This window comes from Rhodamnia argentea, chromosome 7 (genome assembly GCF_020921035.1).
Source record: "Rhodamnia argentea isolate NSW1041297 chromosome 7, ASM2092103v1, whole genome shotgun sequence".
In the NCBI taxonomy this organism is placed as follows: domain Eukaryota; kingdom Viridiplantae; phylum Streptophyta; class Magnoliopsida; order Myrtales; family Myrtaceae; genus Rhodamnia; species Rhodamnia argentea.
In genome coordinates, this window is record NC_063156.1 from 6,216,398 (window position 1) to 6,236,382 (window position 19,985).

Below are 19,985 nucleotides of genomic sequence, written 5' to 3' on the forward strand. Positions count from 1 at the left end.
AAGAAGGTAGAAGTAGCCTATAGTATGGTAGTCGGCTCGTAATGCCTCCCTTCATTTGCTTGCCTCCTTCTAGCTTGGATTTTTTTTCCATATGCTAGGGAAAGTACCTCACCTTGTAGAGAATGAAGAGGGGCCAAGGATCTTCCTTTCAACAGGGTTTAAGCAATTCACGTAATCGTTGGCCTCTTGCCAATTGATTTTGCGTAGCTTTATCGAGATGGCTCTCCTTATCCGACAATAGGGAAGGCTTTGTCACCTGCGATCTTGGACCGATGGATAAGAAAACTGAGTTGGCCAAAAAAGTGCTTGGGCGCTCTATGTACGTTATATATATATATATATAAACGCTGATTTATCAAGAATACGCAAGATGACGATCCCCTAACCTTGTTCATTATGGTTCCTCTCTCTCCGCATCTGATAATGAGAATGACCAATGACCAAAGGAGAGTGACGATGAAAATGATGGAGGGACACCAACAATGACGGCAACAAGAGGCGACCGAGGAGCAACCACGACTCCGGAGTAGCGGATGGAGGCTCTTGCTAAGTGAGATCGAGAGAGAGGGAGAGATGGAAAGGAAGTTAGATCAAGAGAGGAGGAAGAGGAGAGATAGGTCTTCAAGTACAACCCCGTTAGATTTCATAAGAATGGAATTTGAAATTTTATGAGATCATTGTAAGTTGTTATAAGAACTTAAATCGTAAAATAATGGCATGATTTAGTATTTAAATTGTTTAACGCTCCTCCTCACCCATCAGCAAGAGTTTGGTGAATAAATGGCTTGAAAAGATTTTGAGGGTTTTTTCCCAATTTAATTTTTTTAAAAATAATATTTACAAAAATATTTTTTAAAAATAAATATTAACGGATTTGGCAGCCCATCCCCCCTTTTTTTTTTTTTTTTTATAAATTTCGTTTTTTAAGTGTTTTAATTATTTATATTTATAATATTTTCATATTTTATAACATGTTTATATTTATTTTATTTATATTTTTTTTTAAGCTTATCTTTATAACATAATTAGTATTAATTAATACAAAAAATTATTAAGATTTATAATTCATAAATAATGTTGTATTATGTAATTAATTGAAAATATTCACATAAGGAAATCATCAATACCAAACAAAGAAACTGGCCGGATAAATTTTTATTCGGTTTTTTGTTTGGTATTGTGATTTTTTATGTGAATATTTTCAATTAATTAATAATTAAAATTTTTTGAATTATAAATCTTAATAATTTTTTGTATTAATTAATACTAACTGTAAGGCGGGGTTTCTTTTTGTTTGGTATTGATGTTTTCTTATGTGAATATTTTCAATTAATTACATAATTACAACATTATTTATGAATTATAAATCTTAATAATTTTTGTATTAATTAATACTAATTATGTTATAAAGATAAGCTTCGAAAAAAATATAAATAAAATAAATATAAACATGTTATAAAATATGAAAATATTATAAATATAAATAATTAAAACACTTAAAAATGAAATTTATAAAAAAAAAAAAAGGGGGTGGGCTTGCTTCGGATGCGAGGCCCAAATCCGTTAATATTTATTTTTAAAAAATATTTTTGTCAATATTATTTTTAAAAAAATTAAATTGGAAAAAAAACCCAGATTTTGACTGAAGACGTCATAATCTCTATCACGATACACTTTTTTAACACAAAAGTTATACCAAAAAGGAAGAATATATCAATATAGGACCCAATGAAACTCAATAGGCAATCGATTTAGGATACTTTTGATTGGCGGAGGCGGTTCTGACCTGGGCATGCGACTGGAGGGAGACGCTAGGTGCGAGAGGAGAGAGTGCAGCATGTGAGTCTCTAGACTACTGTAGACTCCAGAGGTTTAGTTGCAAATTAATTTTCTTTTCAATAACAAATCTGCTTTGACCATACTTGCTTGCTGACGTGGCACACGGGACGCTGGTTGGAGAGCACAGTGGCATGTACTTCCGGGAGCATCTTATATTTGCCTCTTTATCATATATGGAGGATTCTGCCACCCCACCTCTCTCCGCCGCGCCCCGCAAACCCCAAAACCAAAGTTGAAGCTGCAATGCGAAAGGGATTGATTCTGTCTCGCTCTTGTCTCTTCTTCCTCTCACCATCGCATCTTCCCAATGTTGCGAAGATCTTTCCATGGATGGAGGATCAAGCAAGAAATCCAGAACTTGACAGCCATTCGCACGCCTTCTTCACCTCGCCTTAACTCGGTTCGCGACTCGCCCACTCCTCTTCCCCCTCTCTTCTCCTCCTGGCAGTGGCAGAAGAACCTCCCACCCACTTCTCACTTTCGTTTTACCCGCCAAACTACCAGATCCATCCCTACGGGGTTCTCCGCCACCGCGTACTGCTCTCGTGCGCCCGAGCCCGGCGGCTTCACCCGCGTCGAGGATCCGAACCCCAATGTGGATAGCCTGAGAGAGAGCTCCGTTGGAGTCGATGACGGGAGGGAGGACGACGGCGAGGGATTGGGTCGCAGGAGGACCCTACCCGAGCAACTCTCCAGTACTGTTGTGGTCCTCACGTGCATGTCCGTGATCGGCACGTGCAACGTGTTCCTGCTCCGTCAGGTGAGTGTTGGGAAGGTTCGAGCACTAAATTTTGGATTTTTGGAAATTGGAATGACACTTAGGAAATTTGACTTCTTGCATTTGGGCTTGATGATTGTTTGGTTGCCCACAAAAATGTGGCGGTGAAATCCAATCGTTTTATCGAACCCTAATTTGTGTGCAGTATGCGTTTAGTGTTACCGTGATGCCTTTCATGCCGAAAGCTTTGGTTGTGATGGCTTTGTTTGCCTTTCAGGGATTAAGTGGAGACCGAATACCCGTCGTCAGCTGCGACGAACCAAAGGTGTTATTCTATTCATGCCAATTGAGGATGGATCACGTCGTGGGGATTTCGTTTGCATTGTGCATTGTTGTATGCTCCTGCGTTTCACTAGTTGTTGTCTGTTTGAGTGCAGAATCCATATTTGCAATTGTGGTGGCTTGATGGGGATTATTTTGAATCGCTGATGCGGAATTCGAAGGTGCATCTGACAAAAAGCTTTTATCCTAGTCCTTGGGGGGCTTGTTTCTTTACCAATTTGTTCTCACAGAACTGCATGGGAGGCTTCAGTGTTTCCCTCCCGAAGCAAAAAATTTTGGTGACACACACAAGCATTGATGAATTAGTGGACGATGATAGTTTTAAATTGGTTGCGTGATGCTTGTTTTGTTTTGACTCTAGAATTGCCTTCATGATATCTTACCTTTTTATCCCATAGATTTTCTAGCTTAATGCTGTAATTCTAATTCACAACTTATCACTTTTCCTTCTGAAGAAGCACCAGAATATCGATTATTATACTCGAGGAGAAGAGAATTTTCACATATTGTGTCATGGAAGTGAATATCTTTAGTGCACATTAAATGATCTTTTGATCAGTGTCATTTGATGCTAATCTAAAGAATCAATTTGATTTTATCTCCATCTGTGGGTGGTCTCTAATGGTCAATCCAACCGGTGTCCGTTACGACCGGGCATGTGCCAGCATGTTTTTTACAATCTATTTCAGTTTTGTCGCTGTTAACTTATGAGGTCCAGTTTAATGTCAGCATTTGTCGTTTGCTATATGTTTTTTCATCTGTTTTAACTGGACTCCTGATATATCCTTCTGGATCTACTTCTTTATTAGGCTGTTGTTAATAGCTTGAGGTCTGTGCGGGCATGAGCTTCGTGTAGCATTTGAAGAAGTAATGAAGTATGGTGGCAAGGTAAGGTTATACTGGTGATTGCCTAGAACAAGTATTTCCTTCTTTTCCTTCACTAAGAATCCAAAAGTCAGTTATCTTCATATATCCGTCTGGATCTCACTTCTGTTATTTATTAGGTTGCTAATAGCTTGAGGGCTATCCGCGTGATTTCCGTGTAGCTGAAGATGATCGCACACCAAGAGATGTTTGTTCTTTTTTCCTTTCTAAGGTGTTATGTTGCTGCTCTAAGTGATGGTTGTGGGCGTCTACATTCTTTCTAGTTTATTGGCTTCAACGATTGTGCTTATTATGTTAGAGTTAGGGCTGTAATTCATTCTCCATGCTTTGATTTCCAAGGAAATGCGCACAATATCTTCTTGAGTAGCAGAGACCACTTCATTCTAAGGCCAACCTTGTATTTTCTACCTAGAGGATGGCTGAGAATCAAAGTCATTCACTCACTTATGTTGTTGTTTTTTAGTAGTTGATCGACTTTTATGGACATTGCGAATCTTCATAGGTGATTACCATATTTGACTTTTATGTGGATTACCCCTAGTTGTAATCCTGAATTGCAGTTTTAGCTGCTTCAGATATACAAAGCTTTGTTTATTGGTTTGGTTTACTTCATGCTCTTTAAATTGCATTGCTTCTCTCTGCTCTAGCATGACTTTGCCCTATGACTGCTACAGCTTGACATGTATACTTCAGTCCGGACAATGACAGAAGCACTTGCATTAATTTATTATGGAGTGGTAAGATTTATTGCTTTAGATCTCACTGAAAGTATTGCAAGTGCTTCTTGCATGTGGTATAGTGGACCATCAGAGAAATCAGTTAAGTCATTCCACGTTGGTGACCTTTCTGGCTTTTCGCATTAGCAGGACGTTAAGGATGATGAGGACAATAAGGATGATGTGGACTGTTTGGTCTCCAATTGAGAGTTCTGATCAAGACATGAGCAAGGAATCTCCCACCTAATGAAGACAATTGTTCATGGGTGAGATTAGTGAGTATTCAGGCTTGTGTAATAGATCTGGCCTCTGTTGAAGTGCACTGGAGTCAAGACTTTGTTGCTTTCCATTGCACCTTATCTATTATAACTAAACGATAGCCCTTCCCTTTCGGCTTGACATTTAACATCATGACCAGTCTTTACCACAATACATCTCCTGCTTAGTCCTGTTCATCTGGCTCAGCTATCAGACATGTTTTCCTTTCTTGTTGGCGGGGCCATCTCAGGTATCGGAAGTTTTGGAAGCAGCATATTTTGGTTAGTTTTAATAATTGATGGTTTGTACATGATAAATCGTGTGTGTCTTTTTTTTCTTTTTTTTTTTGGTCGAAGAAAGGACAATGGATTCAAGTTCTGTAATTTAAATTCCATAAGAATTGCAAATTGGGAATGTATGAGGCATTTCAGGATCAAATAGACTGGAAACACAAAGCCACCGATCAGGAAAGTGCCACAATGCTGGATTTTGCACCCCAAATAAAAGAATCGATTTTGTATTTGAAGAAAGACTTCTGACAAATTGATGATTGAAAAGTGCAAGGGCTTCTATAGGTACAAGCCTCACTGAAAGCCGCTAGGATTATATTGATTTAACATCACAAGCCCATGTCAATGCCGAGGAAAATCACGATGAAAGCCACTCGGCCAAGTACTACATGGGCGCCATCGGACGGCCAAGTTGAGGAGCATGAACAAAGTACTTAAAAACATCCTCTTCCTTTTGTTTTTTGAGGAGCATGAACAAAGTACTTAAAAACATCCTCTTTTGTTTTCTCTTTTTTTTTTTTTTGGTGGTGGGGGGTGGGGGTGGGGGTGGGGGGGGGGGGGGTGTGAGTGTGTGTGTGTTGCGGGGGTGGTGTTTGGAAAGTGCTTCCTACTAACTCAACAATTCAGCATTATCATCTTCCATTACCTGTTCATATTGACCTCCAACCATGCCAAAACATCCGAAGAGAAAATAAATTTTCCTCAAGTGCTTGTCTGTATCAGGAACTTGATAGTAATTATAAAAACAAATTTTTTAATGGTAGCAATTTTCTAATCGTGCGCCCGAGCCCGGCGGCTTCACCCGCGTCAAGGATCCGAACCCCAATGTGGACAGCCTGAGAGAGAGCTCCGTTGGAGTCGATGACGGGAGGGTGGACGACGGCGAGGGATTGGGTCGCGGGAGGACCCTACCCGAGCAACTCTCCAGTACTGTTGTGGTCCTCACGTGCATGTCCGTCATTGGCACGTGCAACGTGTTCCTGCTCCGTCAGGTGAGTGTTGGGAAGGTTCGAGCTCTAAATTTTGGATTTTTGGAAATTGGAATGACACTTAGGGAATTTGACTTCTTGCATTTGGGCTTGATGATTGTTTGGTTGCCCACAAAAATGTGGCGGTGAAATCCAATCATTTTATCGAACCCTTTGTGTGCAGTATGCGTTTAGTGTTAGCGTGATGCCTTTCATGCCGAAAGCTTTGGTTGTGATGGCTTTGTTTGCAGGGATTAAGTGGAGACCGAATACCCGTCATCAGCTGCGACAAACCAAAGGTGTTATTCTATTCATGCCAATTGAGGATGGATCACGTCGTGGGGATTTCGCTTGCATTGTGCATTGTTGTATGCTCCTGCGTTTCATTGGTTGCTGTCTGTTTGAGTGCAGGATCCATATTTGCAATTGTGGGGGCTTGATGGGGATTATTTTGAATCGCTGATGCGGAATTCGAAGGTGCGTCTGACAAAATGCTTTTATCCTAGTCCTTGGGGGGCTTGTTTCTTTACCAATTTGTTCTCACAGAACTGCATGGGAGGCTTCAGTGTTTCCCTCCCAAAGCAAAAAATTTTGGTGACACGCACAAGCATCGACGAATTAGTGGACGATGATAGTTTTAAATTGGTTGCGTGATGCTTGTTTTGTTTTGACTCTAGAATTGCCTTCATGATATCTTACCTTTTTATCCCATAGATTTTCTAGCTTAATGCTGTAACTCTAATTCACAACTCATTGCTTTTCCTTCTGAAGAAGCACCAGAATATCGATTATTATACTCGAGGAGAAGAGAATTTTCACATATTGTGTCATGGAAGTGAATGTCTTTAGTGTACATTAAATGATCTTTTGATCAGTGTCATTTGATGCTAATCTAAAGGATCAATTTGATTTTATGTCCATCTGTGAGTGGTCTCTAATGGTCAATCCAACCGGTGTCCGTTACGACCGGGCATGTGCCAAGGCATGTTTTTTTGCAATCTATTTCCAGTTTTGATCGCTGTTAACTTATGAGGTCCAGTTTAATGTCAGCATTTGTCAGTTTGCTATATGTTTTTGCATCTGTTTTAACTGGACTCCAAATGTATCCTTCTGGATCTCACTTCTTTATTAGGCTGTTGTTAATAAGCTTGAGGTCTGTCGCGGACATGAGCTTCGTGTAGCATTTGAAGAAGCAATGAAGTATGGTGGCAAGGTAAGGTTATACTGGTGATTGCCCAGAACAAGTATTTCCTTCTTTTCCCTTCACTAAGAATCCAAAAGTCAGTTTATCTTACATATATCCTTCTGGATCTCACTTCTGTTATTTATTAGGTTGCTAATAAGCTTGAGGGCTATCCCGCACGTGATTTTCGTGTAGCTGAAGATGATCGCACACCAAGAGATGTATTGCTTCTTTTTCCTTCCTTCTCTAAGGTGTTATGTTGCTGCTCTAAGTGATGGTTGTAGAGAGCGTCTACGATTCTTTCTAGTTTATTGGCTTCAACGATTGTGCTTATTATGTTAGAGTTAGGGCTGTAATTCATTCTCCATGCTTTGATTTCCAAGGAAATGCAGCACGATATCTTCTTGAGTAGCAGAGACCACTTCATTCTAAGGCCAACCTTGTCAATTTTCTACCCTAGAGGATGGCTGAGAATCCAAAAGTCAATTCAACTCACTTATGTTGTTGCGTTTTTAGTAGTTGATTAACTTTTGTGGACATTGCGAATCTTCATAGGTGATTACCATATTTGACTTTTATGTGGATTACCCCTAGTTGTAATCCTGAATTGCAGTTTTTAGCTGCTCCAGATATACAAAGCTTTGTTTATTGGTTTGGTTTACTTCATGCTCTTTAAATTGCATTGCTTCTCTCTTCTCTAGCATGACTTTGCCCTATGACTGCCACAGCTTGTCATGTATCCTTCAGTCCGGACAATGACAGAGGTGCTTGCATTAATTTTTTATGGAGTGGTAAGATTTGTTGCTTTAGGTCTCACTGAAAGTATTGCGAATGCTTCTTGCATGTGGTATAGTGGACCATCAGAGAAATCATTTAAGTCATTCCACGTTGGTGACATTTCTGGCTTTTCACATTAGCAGGACGTTAAGGACGACGAGGACAACAAGGATGATGTGGACGATAAGGACGATGAGGACAATAAGGATGATGTGGACTGTTTGGTCTCACAATTAGAGAGTTCTGATCAAGACATGAGCAAGGAATCTCCCACCCTAATGAAGACAATTGTTCATGGGTGAGATTAGTGAGTATTCAGGCTTGTGTAATAGATTTGGCCTCTGTTGAAGATGACACTGGAGTCAAGACTTTGTTGCTTTCCATTGCACCTTATCTATTATAACTAAACGATAGCCCTTCCCTTCTCGGCTTGACATTTAACATCACGACCAGTCTTTACCACAATACATCATCCTGCTTGGTCCTGTTCATCTGGCTCAAGCTATCAAGAACATGTTTCTCCTTTTCTTGTTGGCAGGGGCCATCTCAGCGGTATCGGGAAGTTTTGGAAGCAGCATATTTTGGTTAGTTTTAATAATTGATGGTTTGTACATGATAAATCGTGTCGTGATCTTTTCATTTTCTTGTTTTTTTTTTTTGGTCGAAGAAAGGACAATGAGATTCAAAGTTTTGTAATTTAAATTCCATAAGAATTGCAAAATTGGGAATGTATGAGGCATTTCCAGGATCAAAAAGCACTGGAAACACAAAAGCCACCGATCAGGATAGTGCCACAATGCTGGATTTTGCATCCCAAAGAAAAGAATCGATTTTGTTTTCGAAAGAAAAGACTTTTGACAAATTGATGATTGAAAAGTGCAAGGGCTTCTATAGGTACAAAATCAGATTGTTGATGATAGGTCACGCTGAAATCCGGTAGGATGATATTGATTTAACATCACAAGCCTCACTGAAAGCCGCTAGGATTATATTGATTTAACATCACAAGCCCATGTCAATGCCAGAAGGAAAATCACGATAGAAAGCCACTTGGCTGAAGTACTACATGGGAACTGCCAATCGGAATGGCCAAAGTTGAGGAGTATAAAAAATGAGTCCATGTAGCATTTTCGGCGGGCCACGTAAGCTCAAACCCATATTAACACTTAAGTGAGCGTTTTTCGAAAAAATTGACAGATTTATGACACTTATAGCGTACTTAAAGCCAATAATAATTGAAGCTTAGGTTCAGTGTTTGCAGCAGAGGGCTTGCACTATATGGAGCAACAAGAACAAAAAAACATCCTCTTCCTTTCGTTTTCCCCTTTTTTTTTTGAGGGGGGGGTGTTGTTGGGGTGGGGTGGTGGTGTTTTGAAAGTGCTTCCCACTAACTCAACAATTCAGCATTATCATCTTCCATTACCTGTTCATATTGACCTCCAACCATGTCAAAACATCCGAAGAGAAAATAAATTTTCCTCAAGTCCCTGTCTGTATGAGGAACTTTATAGTAATTATCAGAACAAATTTTCTAATGGTAGCAATTTTTTATAGTTAGAAGTAATTAAAGCTATGAACACCATCAGAAAAGGAGCAGCAATATATGTGTATGTATGTAGTGTTAAAACTTTCGGAAGACGACGACTAAAAAGGTATTAGAGGAAGACAATCTCCCCCAAAAACGGAAAAAAGGAAAAGAAGAAAAGAAAATGGTACTATTATGGAAAGCAAGACCTCCCAAAGGGAGACCTCCATTATTATAGTTTATACACAGTGCTGCTTCTTTTTGACCCATTGAGCCAAACATTCTGCTTCGGAGGCCGAAATGGAGCTCATTGAAGATGACTCCTCGTTCATCCTGACCAATCCTCCTAAAATTGAGAGAAGAAGAAGAAAGATGGAGCCTAGACACTACACATTAGCCTTAGCAAGCGGAGGAAAATACACATACAATGGCCGAGCGTATTGGTAATATGTGATTAGTCGATCTCGCTCATATCTTTGATCTTGTGGACTCATTTGCATCTTGTCCCGACTTCTTGATTCGATTCATTCCGATTTGTCAAAATCAGATTCATCATGACTTGTCAAAGTCGGCATCTTCTTAGTGGTTGTCGATATCTTTTAAGTGGATTGAACACGAGAAGGATATTTGATAGCTTCAATTTTTGCGGGTGATGTGGTAATTGGTAAAATTTTTTAACATAAAAAATTCATTCGGAAGGCGTGCCTTTCCCTTAGAAATCAAAGTGGTTTCCTGAAAATTGATTATTTTATACCAATAAAGGGTTATCTAGGAGAACGAGTTTCAGACAGCAATATAAAGAGTAGATAGGTAAAGCAACAAATATCTCATTCTACCATTTTACATAGTTGGTGCCCCGACTTGAGCATATGAAAAGGGAATTATGAAAGCATATAGAAGCCACTAGTTGTCTGCTCTTTTTGGGATCAGTTCATCCCTATGCAATGTACTGAATTGGATCCCACCAACGCCATAGATATAGAACAATGAAAAGGACTGACAAGAGTACTTCCAGGCAAGTTCACTGTATTTGCCAGGATACAACCTTAAATGGTCCTAGGTTGTTGTTTCTCTTATTTCAAAAAATGTTCCTAGGTTTGTACCCAAAAAAAAAAAAAAATACCAACTTAGATGTCCAAGTACACCTATTTTTTTAAAGTTGTTTACTTTGATATACCGTATTGGTAAGATAGACGGTTATATGGCGTCGGTATTCTTTTCTGTTAAGAAAATTATAATGAGCGTATCGGCAATTTCTAACAAAGTATCTATCTCAAAACGACTTCCACTAGTTTATGAGCCATCCCTATTTATTTGTTCTTCTAACATATGTTGGTCAACACTCCATGCGGCGTTCTTGCATTCAAGTTGATCATTATTTGGACATTTGTCATCATGAGCGACCTATACTCAATTTATTCCATTTGGAAAATCGTGGTCTCCGCATGCAGCTTGAGTATGCATGCTAATGAATGTCGATCTCGGCAATGCGACTTAAACGTGACGAAAACACGTACCCATCGGATTAAATCCAACCAAAGTGTGTCAACCATAAAAAGAAGAAGATAAAAACGAAGTTTCATTCCAATTAACCTAATCAAATATCTCTAAAGTTTGATTGCCACCAATCCACCTCTAAACAACACATTATACTAATGGCGTTTCCTGTGTGAAAGGGACAGATGATACGTCCCCACGTTTCGATTATTTTTATTCTTTTTTGTGTTATATGTGAGCAGGTCCCTTAGTTCCTACACGATGAACATCCATGTCTGAGAGATTCTAACAATCCAAAAAGATGCTGAATCATCGGTTGGAACTCAAGCCCTAATCAAGTTTCGAAGATGTCCAAACTACATATGCATCTCCATTGTCCTCAACCACAGCAGAATCTTGGACCTCCGATACTGCTCCAATGGCGTTCGGGCAATGATCATGGGCATGTATTTGCGCATTAAAACACTTAGTGTGTGCATCCAAATGGAGCAGAGTACCGTTGTCACGGCCCTACTACCCAACATAATCGGCGAAAATGATGAGTTTAGAGATAATGCCTAAAGAACAAGCCAACTGCTCTCAATTTGGGCATGGGCTCTTCCAAGCCCCTACTTTCCACGCAACTAGAGATTTTCTTGGGTCGAGAACTCAATTACACTAGTAGTTGCTATTGGCACCCTTTCGATACCTCCAACATGGTTGAAATGCTTATGAGTAATCAAACAGTCTTTATTACCAATCAAAATTCCTAAGTACTTATGCCATTCTTTTTGCGGACTTATTATAGCCCAAAAGCTTATCATAACCATTCTAAAAGTAGAAAAACAACTAACTTGACAGAAATGCGGAAATTAAGTAGTCACGTATTGAAAGACATAAGGTAGAATACGAGAAAGAAAACCCGATACTAGTCGGGCAAAAAATATTAGTGATTTTATTCTAACCACCGGGACATGATCCCAAAAAACTTGATCGATACCTAGTCGGACAAAAAATATACACGGCCTCGAGTTGCTGAGTGTCCATGCAATTACTTTTGGGGGACTTATTGTGGTCTTAAGGCTTATCCTAGCCATTCTGAAAATGAAAGAACACCCGATACTTGTCAAGCAAAGAATATTCACGAATTTTTTTCTGAGCCAGGGGACATGATCTCCATGAACTTGACCCGATACCAAGTCGGGCAAGAAATATAGTCAAACAGAGCATCTCAAAAGCTCAAATTTGGCCAAAGCAATGCTTCTTCTGTTGTGCTGCTTTAGAACCTACGTTGGCGCAATCCCAAGCCATTGCCGGATAATGAATGTTAATCGTGGGGGCAACCTAGGTCGCGTTTGGCTGCATAGATCTAGCTATTATACAAGATGGTGGTTACTATCCTAGTGACCGCAACAGTCATTCAGGCAACCCCGCATGACCATTGGCGGCCCACAATTAATGGTGCAGACCTGATGGGTGGCGTTCCTAGGTCCAGGGATATACAATCAACGAGTCTTCTTCGAGCGTGGCGGCTCTCCCTAGTCTCGAATATACCAAGCAATCACAGAATTGCACAAATCCCGCGATTCTAGAGTGTGGTCCTCCTCTCGAGCGGCCCCGGAACACCGGTGATAATAAGGTATCATCATCATACTTACGGAAGGGGCTGGATGTCTAGGACACTTTTAACAAGTGATAATCCCTGCGAGACCGCTGCGATTTCTCGGAGGAGAATTGTTTCGGTCTTTGAAAGTCAAACGCGATGCCCTTTCAGACTTTCCCAAGGCCCCCAGCCAGAAAGCAGTTTCCGAGCAACGTCGTACTGTGTTGCTATTCTTAGTTAATAAAATAACCCTTGATCCGCACCCCCATCGCACCATGTTAGAACCCTTGCGGATTCTCATGAACCACTTAGAATTGGTCCCCTTCGTTTTGCTCCACACAATTGTCCGTTCATCTTCCGCAGCAATCTCTCATCCTTCACCGTGTTCCTACAAGACCCGAAGAATTGCACATGGTTGAAGAATTGCAAGAATCTTCGTCTCCGAAACGGCCGTCATCGTCGTCGCCGTGGTCGTGCTCGGTCCTTCTGAGGGTTATGAGCAGGCGGAGGGCTTGGGTGCTTCTCTTCCGGATAGTGAACGGGGTCTTCCTGTGCTGTATATGGAACTTGGAGAATCTCTTCTTCTCTTGGTATAGATGCCAGTGCCAGCAGTCATCATCTTGACTGACCGCTCTCGAGGCATCGGTCCTCCTCGGGGCGGCTTTCTAGTGGCTGCCGTCGACCGTGGCCGTGTTGGCGATTGCAGTCGCCTGGATAACCGTAGAGGTGGTCTTGGCCTTCTCAGGGAAGTCCCAACAGGACTTAGCTTGTCGAAGTCGGGCACGCGAGCAATGAGATCATCTGATTCATCTGCAAAAACTCGTTTAGGGAAGGAAAAATCGTGGCCGTGGTTTGTGCCGTTTTAGGGTATTTTGCACTTCTCGAGAAGGGTTTAGTGCTAGGATCTGATAGGGGAGAAAATTCAATTTCAGACGCTCGTTTTGTTAATATTATCTCAATTAAAATTCTTTTTGTACATATTAATTTCGATACAATATCCTCCAAGTGTACACAACCTTGTATATTCATTGTATGATTGTCACAATGAATACAGTCAATCATAGTCTTGCAATTTTGAGAGCCGAGTTTTGAGCACAACCATATGTGCATTGGAATTTAATGCAAAGACATAAATTGGCTGGTTGCCTGGCGTGCTCGTGCGGTTATATGATGATTACCGTCATCCCGAGGGTACTTGGGGACAAAGCCAACGCCCGAGGGTACTTGGGATCGAGCTTAGTATGTTTGTGCGGAGTGTACTTAGAACAACATAACTTATTTGATGTCGGTTGTGGTAAGGTACGGACCAACGCTCCCTACAAGAATGTTGGATTGTTAGTCAATGCCGAGGGTACTTGGAACCATATGGCTTATCGATTGCTGTCGTCGAGAGTAATGGGACAAAGCCCGATCATGCCTCGAAGAGCACCAATGTCTAGTGTCTTGGGTGAAGTGGCCGTTAATAACTGAAACACGTGTGATGCATTATGTATAAAATCTGTGATGAGTGTTCCGATTACGTGCCTTGGGTTGTGTGCAAGTGGACAAAGGCGAGGTAAGATTGCATGAGATTGATAATTGATCTATTATCAACGGTTGCCTTGCATGTTTAGGTAGCCTTAGTAAATCGGTGCCCTAGTTGGACTTAACATTGACTCACGGAGATTTTATATCTCACTACGTTATTGTTGACCTTTTTCGGAACCAAGGTAATGGAGGTTCGTCCAGTCGGGTTTGGCGTTCCCTTCGATCAATCATTCGATATCACGTACCATCCTGTTCCGTGTATGGATCGGATCTAGGAGCATCATGTGATGACCCTCTGGATAGAGGAGGATTGGAGCACCTAGTGCCCTATTGCTTCAAAGATTGGTTTGTGTGTAACGACCCGAACCACCGATCCTTTGACTTTGATACACACCAATGCCGGACGGGACGGCGCGCCGTACGAAGTAGACGGAAGACTAGCCATGTTACTTACCTAAAAATTGTCAACGAAAAGGAGTGAGAAAACTCAGGAAGTCGAGACTCTAAATCACTGACTAAACTGTCTAACGAGGTAAACAGGCAACAGTGAACAAAAAAAAAAAATTTCGACAAGTCTCCGTCTTACTCATTGCAAATATTATTCACGTGCCCACATGTGAAGGATGTTAATGCATGTCATGTAATTCGTGCACTCATGTCAATGTCTCGTTCCACCACGTACGGATCACACGGGCGCTGCAGGGTCTTCCCATACACTCCATGGGGTATCAACGGGCACACGGTCCCTTCGTGAACATTTCATAATGACAATTTCATGTCATGAATGCTCATGCGATGCAAGATTTAGTATATCACAAACATATTTAGCAACTCGGCCAGGCTCGCATTGAACTCATTTACATATCAAGTTTAACCTTGGGACCTCAACTCCATACGACTAGGGTAGGCTACGGTCAAAAAAACTCGACACAATCCTAGCATAACAAAAGCTATTACTTGGAGCCTCGTTTTTAAGACTCGAACAATGCAATCCATATTTTTGCACTACCGACATCAATAGATATATAACCCATAAACGACCACCAATCCGACGCACCATTCCCACAACTCACTGCCCTACACATCGTACTACTTGCTTGCTCGGCGGGTCTCGCACCTCAACCAAGCTATTCTAGTGACGACAATTGCACTTCCACCACTCCCTCAACAGAAACCGAAACTGCCCCCTCACGGTCCTCTATCACAGCTCATTGCCACATCTGCCCAACTAGCCAAAAATGCAACCCAATACCTCTAGCGACCCACTCGGTTGGAAAATCAGTGACTGGAAACGAACCCACCTCTGTGCGCACCCGCTCTCACTTTTCGACCCAAGCTTCCGTAACTACCTCGCATCAACATTTGAGTAATTCGGCCAAAATCCGGTCCGCAAGGCCCATTTCCTCACCTATACGCACGTGCATTCGGTTTACTACCCAAATCGCACCCCGACACCTCAGTCGAACCCAACCCACAGCTCGTACTTTCGCTCGCCATTCCTGACCCCCACCCCCCAAACCATTAGAACAATATAGTAGAAGAGTTAGAGAAACGACTCGCTTCGATTCCATGCGTTCGGATGCCTCGCAGATCCGCCGCAAGCTCGGGCTCACCCTCCTCCTTCGTTCTAATACGATCAGGTCCACCACGGAACCATTGCAAGCTGTCTCCTTCCTTAGTTCGGCAGCTGCGCGAGGAGGAACTCGAAAACTCGAGTGACGACTACAATCGAGCGACATGATGAGTGGTCGAGTTCGAAGGATTTGATGGCGAGTGAGCGGAGGCAACAATTTATGAATGAGCTCGGCGGAATTGAATAAGAAATGAAAACGGAGGAGGAGATGCACGAGAGAGAGGGATGGTGGGATTCCTCGGTTGTATTGCACCCCAAAAAAAAAAGACCAGATGGATCAGAAAAGAAGAGGGAGGGGAGGTTCTTGTGGGGTGAGGCGGTGGACTGCTTGGGAAAGAGAGAGACACGTGGGAGGGAAAGGAAAAGTGTTGCTCAAGGGGAAAGTGAACGTACATGGGTACACATAGGGCGCAAATGGCTTGGGGGAAATTCAGTAGAAAGGTTTCGTGCGGCAAATCAATTTAAAATTCCTACGTGAACCAATTTAAACGAAACTAGAAAAATTTCGACATCAGATGATCTGTAATGCTTCCATCCAATTTGACGTCCTATTTTTGTTCCAAATAATATATTTTTGCACTTATACTTTGTCAAATCTACTTGATAAATAATTCGCTAGAAATTTGGGCTGTCACATTGTGCGTCATGGAGATGTTATCTATGGGCTAATCCGTGGATTCAACAGGCCACCCTCTATGTACCCGAGAGTCCAAACCTAGGACCCTATGGACATCGATACTCCTAATATGGAGGTGGAGAACACCGACTCTGACTTGGACCGCGGCCCCTCACTCCTGCCCGACTATTACCTTTGAGTGGCTGTGGTTGAGGAGATCTTTTGTGGAGATCCATTGATGTGGATAACGAGAGTAATGTGACCCCTCTTCTAGAATAGATATGACTTTAACCCTGTCTCGACTTGTTATCTTTTTGTTTGTCTTAGGGAGCAACCCCGAATTGTGGGCTTGTATATGTTGTAGCTTCCTTAGGGTTAAAAAGTATCTATTAATGAAAGTAATATACTACTAAGCTAGCTGATGTTGATTGATTTGATGTCATACTTTTCTATCCCTACCGATTAATGTATTATTGTGAGTAGCACTTTCCGCATACGCTTAATAAAAAAAGTAAAAAGAATGGGTCAATGACGTGCTTGGGACGTCATCCTTTATGACCTGAGGCGATTAGGTAGAATTGTTGCGTATCCGGAGATCGGGGTGTGACAAGGTCTATGTCAAATTGTTAGATTTTAATGTATACTGATCGTAAAGAAAGTTATGTGGGTAAGTTTTATTTACCTCTCTTACATTCTTGAGTTTTAGTAGCTAGTAAAGTACATTTCAAAATTGGAGCTACCATGCCCAAAAACAAGCACACAACACACTTTCATTGTAGAACGGGTCACCTATGAAACGGATTTACCGAGTAAATTTATCGGCTTCCACAATAAGACTGAGTACGGTTTTGTTTCCCTTGGTTTTATAATACGCTCCTCCAACTTTTACCTTTGCAACCATCGGTCAAGTCATTTCATCCATATTCTTATCGATACATTAAATTGTTGGCATCCCTAGAAGGCGGCCGGACATGCAGTGCTGCTATTGCACTAATTAGTAAGTTATCAAAAAAGCAAAGAGGAAAAAAAGTATCGAGAGTGAGGCGTCCCAACTCCTTGAGATCTCGGCAAGGGTGGCATGGCCCTGATCAACTGCCGGCGAGAATCGCATTCCTAACACTCGGCGAGAGTAAACACCACACCCCTAGTTTGCTCACGTGATCTCTCTCTTCGATTTTTTTTTTCCCTTTGTCTGTCTTTTGATGCTTAATTAGTTTAAACAGCAATTGCTTAAGGTGGCGAAAGGTAAGGACGTGACTTCGGAACCTTATCTCCTTCCTTACTTTTCTGAGAAATAAAACAATAGCTAGTCTGCAAATCCCAACTATCAAGCACCCTTGTCCATGCTTGAAAATGCAATTGACCTCTTCAAATTCCTTTCTAAATTAAGTTCTTTTTTTTTTTTTGGGTCAAGTTTAAATAGAATATCAAACTTCTAGAAATATGCAAAAAAGTAAAACATGCAATTGCGTAAAAAAAACACAAAAAAAAAAAAATGATGAAGGGGTAAATGAAAATTAAGGGTGAGCGGTTTCGGGTTCCTTACATGTTACACCTAGAACTTGAAACCTACTCGTTGGAACATGTTTTTCATTTTTTAAAAATTGAAACCTACCCGTCATACCTCAAAATCTAGAATCTACCCTATCGCAAGTTTTCTAGTAGGTTCTAGAGTACCCAAGAACCTATCAATTTCTTTTGTTTTCTTTTCTCTTTTCATTTTTAGTTAAGCACAATGAGAGTGAACGTTATAATAGTTAAGAGGTTACATTTAAAATTTGAAATCAATTCGTTAGAACAGGTTTCTTAATTTTTTGGAACTTGCAAACTAAAAATTTGTTTGGCTTCAATTATACACTTATCATTGAATGACATAAAACGTTGTAAGATTATGCAAAAATATATAATAAGAAAAGAACAAAAGTTTGTTTCAGGATCTAACATCCAAGATCCTAGGTCCAAATTTCAGGTTCTAGGTTCTAAGTTCTAGATAGTGAAACATGGAACCTATCCGTTGGAGCAAGTTCCTCAAATTTTGGAACTTGAAACCTACCCTACATACCTTGGAATCTAGAACCAGACCGGTTCCAACAGGTTTCGATTTCATGTTCTTAAATTTATCTTGAAATCATGCTAACCCTTAATGAGAATGTCACACCCCATGACGGGAGAATCACACTAGTCCAAGATGGCGTCCATGATTGGTTTACTTAATTCGTCTCCAAACTCCAAACAATTTGATAATCATTATTTAATATAGTCGTCATTATTATTTATTGTTTGCTTTGAATTTTGGACATGATCTCTATTCTCTCCCAGTCTTCTCAAGAACCACGGGGCGACAACATGGTAGACGCCCCATTCACTCACGGAAAAGCAAAAATAGTCAAAAGTGGGAATAATCGCTCAGACATTTTTTCATTAAATTAATAAAATATTCTCTTTGCGATGTCCCCTGTCACTAGCTGTCTCCCCATGATCAAAGGTCAATAATTAAATGTTTTTTTTTTTTTTTGGGTACTCTGAATTTGAGGATGATGGCGACCTAACTTGTTCTTGCTTTACAACTTGTTCTTTGCTTTGAGTGCAATGTCAGCTCTATTTAGGAGATCAAAAACGGTCAATCCAAGATTGAAAGGAGAATTTTCAAATGGGAAAAACCCATTAATGACAAATCCATTCTAATACAGTATAAATCAATTGGAAATTCTTGAATAATGTGTTCGATATCCTAACATAATCTCAAAATTAGTAGTGACAAAATATTCTATTTCTCTCTCTCTCTTTTTTTCCCCTTTTAGGATAGGAAAACAAAGTACATGATTATTCACACATGGTGGAATATGAATTGAACAAGTGTGAACTTCACAAGCACATGCCCGGGTGCCGGATCACTAAACCGACCTCGAACAGTTGAGAACATTTTTTTGAATAAGCCGAAGGTCATTTTCAAGTGACAATGCGATGCATTTCCATCTTCACGCTGGTTACAAGCGCTTGCCGCATGCGCAGCGCACCGTTCGGAACAAATTGGCTTCTAGATCGAACTTATTCTAATTATGCTATACCCCGTCATAAACTGTGTATCGCATAATTTACCGAATCGTGGCGGACTGTCTTCCTTACAAGAGATCCTATAGCGCTACGGCGAAAATAAAATTAGAATGAGTTGAGAAAGATGCCAACTATAGATAAGAGATAAATTCCAAACCGGGAAGATGAGCTACACAGCGAGCCTTCCGTCTGTGCTTCCTTTGGCAGAGGCAGATAGGCTTACCCAGCTTTGAAGTATCCGACATTCAATAGCCCTCCACAGTGAATCTAACCCGGCACCGTGAACAGACACGAGCTTGGAGTCGACGGTTGCTTAGGGATGATCCTTGCCTGCTCTCGTCTTGTCGAGCCTTGCCCTTCTGGCATGTTCTTGAATTCGGCGGTCATGTTCTTTGAGCATTTGATCCACATTGCCTGCGCTCGTCTTGTAGATCTTGTTTCCTCCGGACCAACGACCGTACCGAAGGAAAAGAGTAAAACAAAAGCCAAACCGACTCGTGCGGCCCAGCCCCAGTCGATAATAATAATCCTGTCTTTTTTTTTGGTCTTCTTCCTTTGTCGTCTTATGTCTCTTG

At 41.0% G+C, this 19,985-nt stretch overlaps 1 protein-coding gene and 1 non-coding gene across 7 annotated transcripts in view; one reads left to right on the top strand and one right to left on the bottom strand.

The window, feature by feature from the left end:
* The first annotated feature begins 2,038 nt into the window (after nucleotides 1-2,038).
* The window catches only part of LOC115746805, a 959,385-nt gene continuing 941,438 nt past the window's right edge, over nucleotides 2,039-19,985 (top strand). The window contains exons 1-7 of one of the 6 annotated variants that reach the window (XM_048282123.1): nucleotides 2,039-2,599; nucleotides 2,835-2,882; nucleotides 2,995-3,060; nucleotides 7,149-7,229; nucleotides 7,349-7,420; nucleotides 8,120-8,283; nucleotides 8,515-8,764. In XM_048282123.1, the coding sequence (XP_048138080.1) occupies nucleotides 2,147-2,599; nucleotides 2,835-2,882; nucleotides 2,995-3,060; nucleotides 7,149-7,229; nucleotides 7,349-7,420; nucleotides 8,120-8,278 (879 nt within the window). In that variant the 5' untranslated portion in view covers nucleotides 2,039-2,146 and the 3' untranslated portion in view covers nucleotides 8,279-8,283; nucleotides 8,515-8,764. Of the gene's footprint in view, nucleotides 2,600-2,834; nucleotides 2,883-2,994; nucleotides 3,401-6,267; nucleotides 6,316-6,427; nucleotides 7,230-7,348; nucleotides 7,991-8,119; nucleotides 8,284-8,514; nucleotides 8,765-19,985 lie in introns of those variants that run through there. The other 5 variants (XM_048282124.1, XR_007199170.1, XR_007199171.1 and 2 more) reach the window with 5 other exon arrangements.
* LOC115754530 lies at nucleotides 8,702-8,812 on the bottom strand. Its single transcript, XR_004016997.2, has one exon. It is a non-coding gene; the product is annotated as a small nucleolar RNA snoR80 (small nucleolar RNA).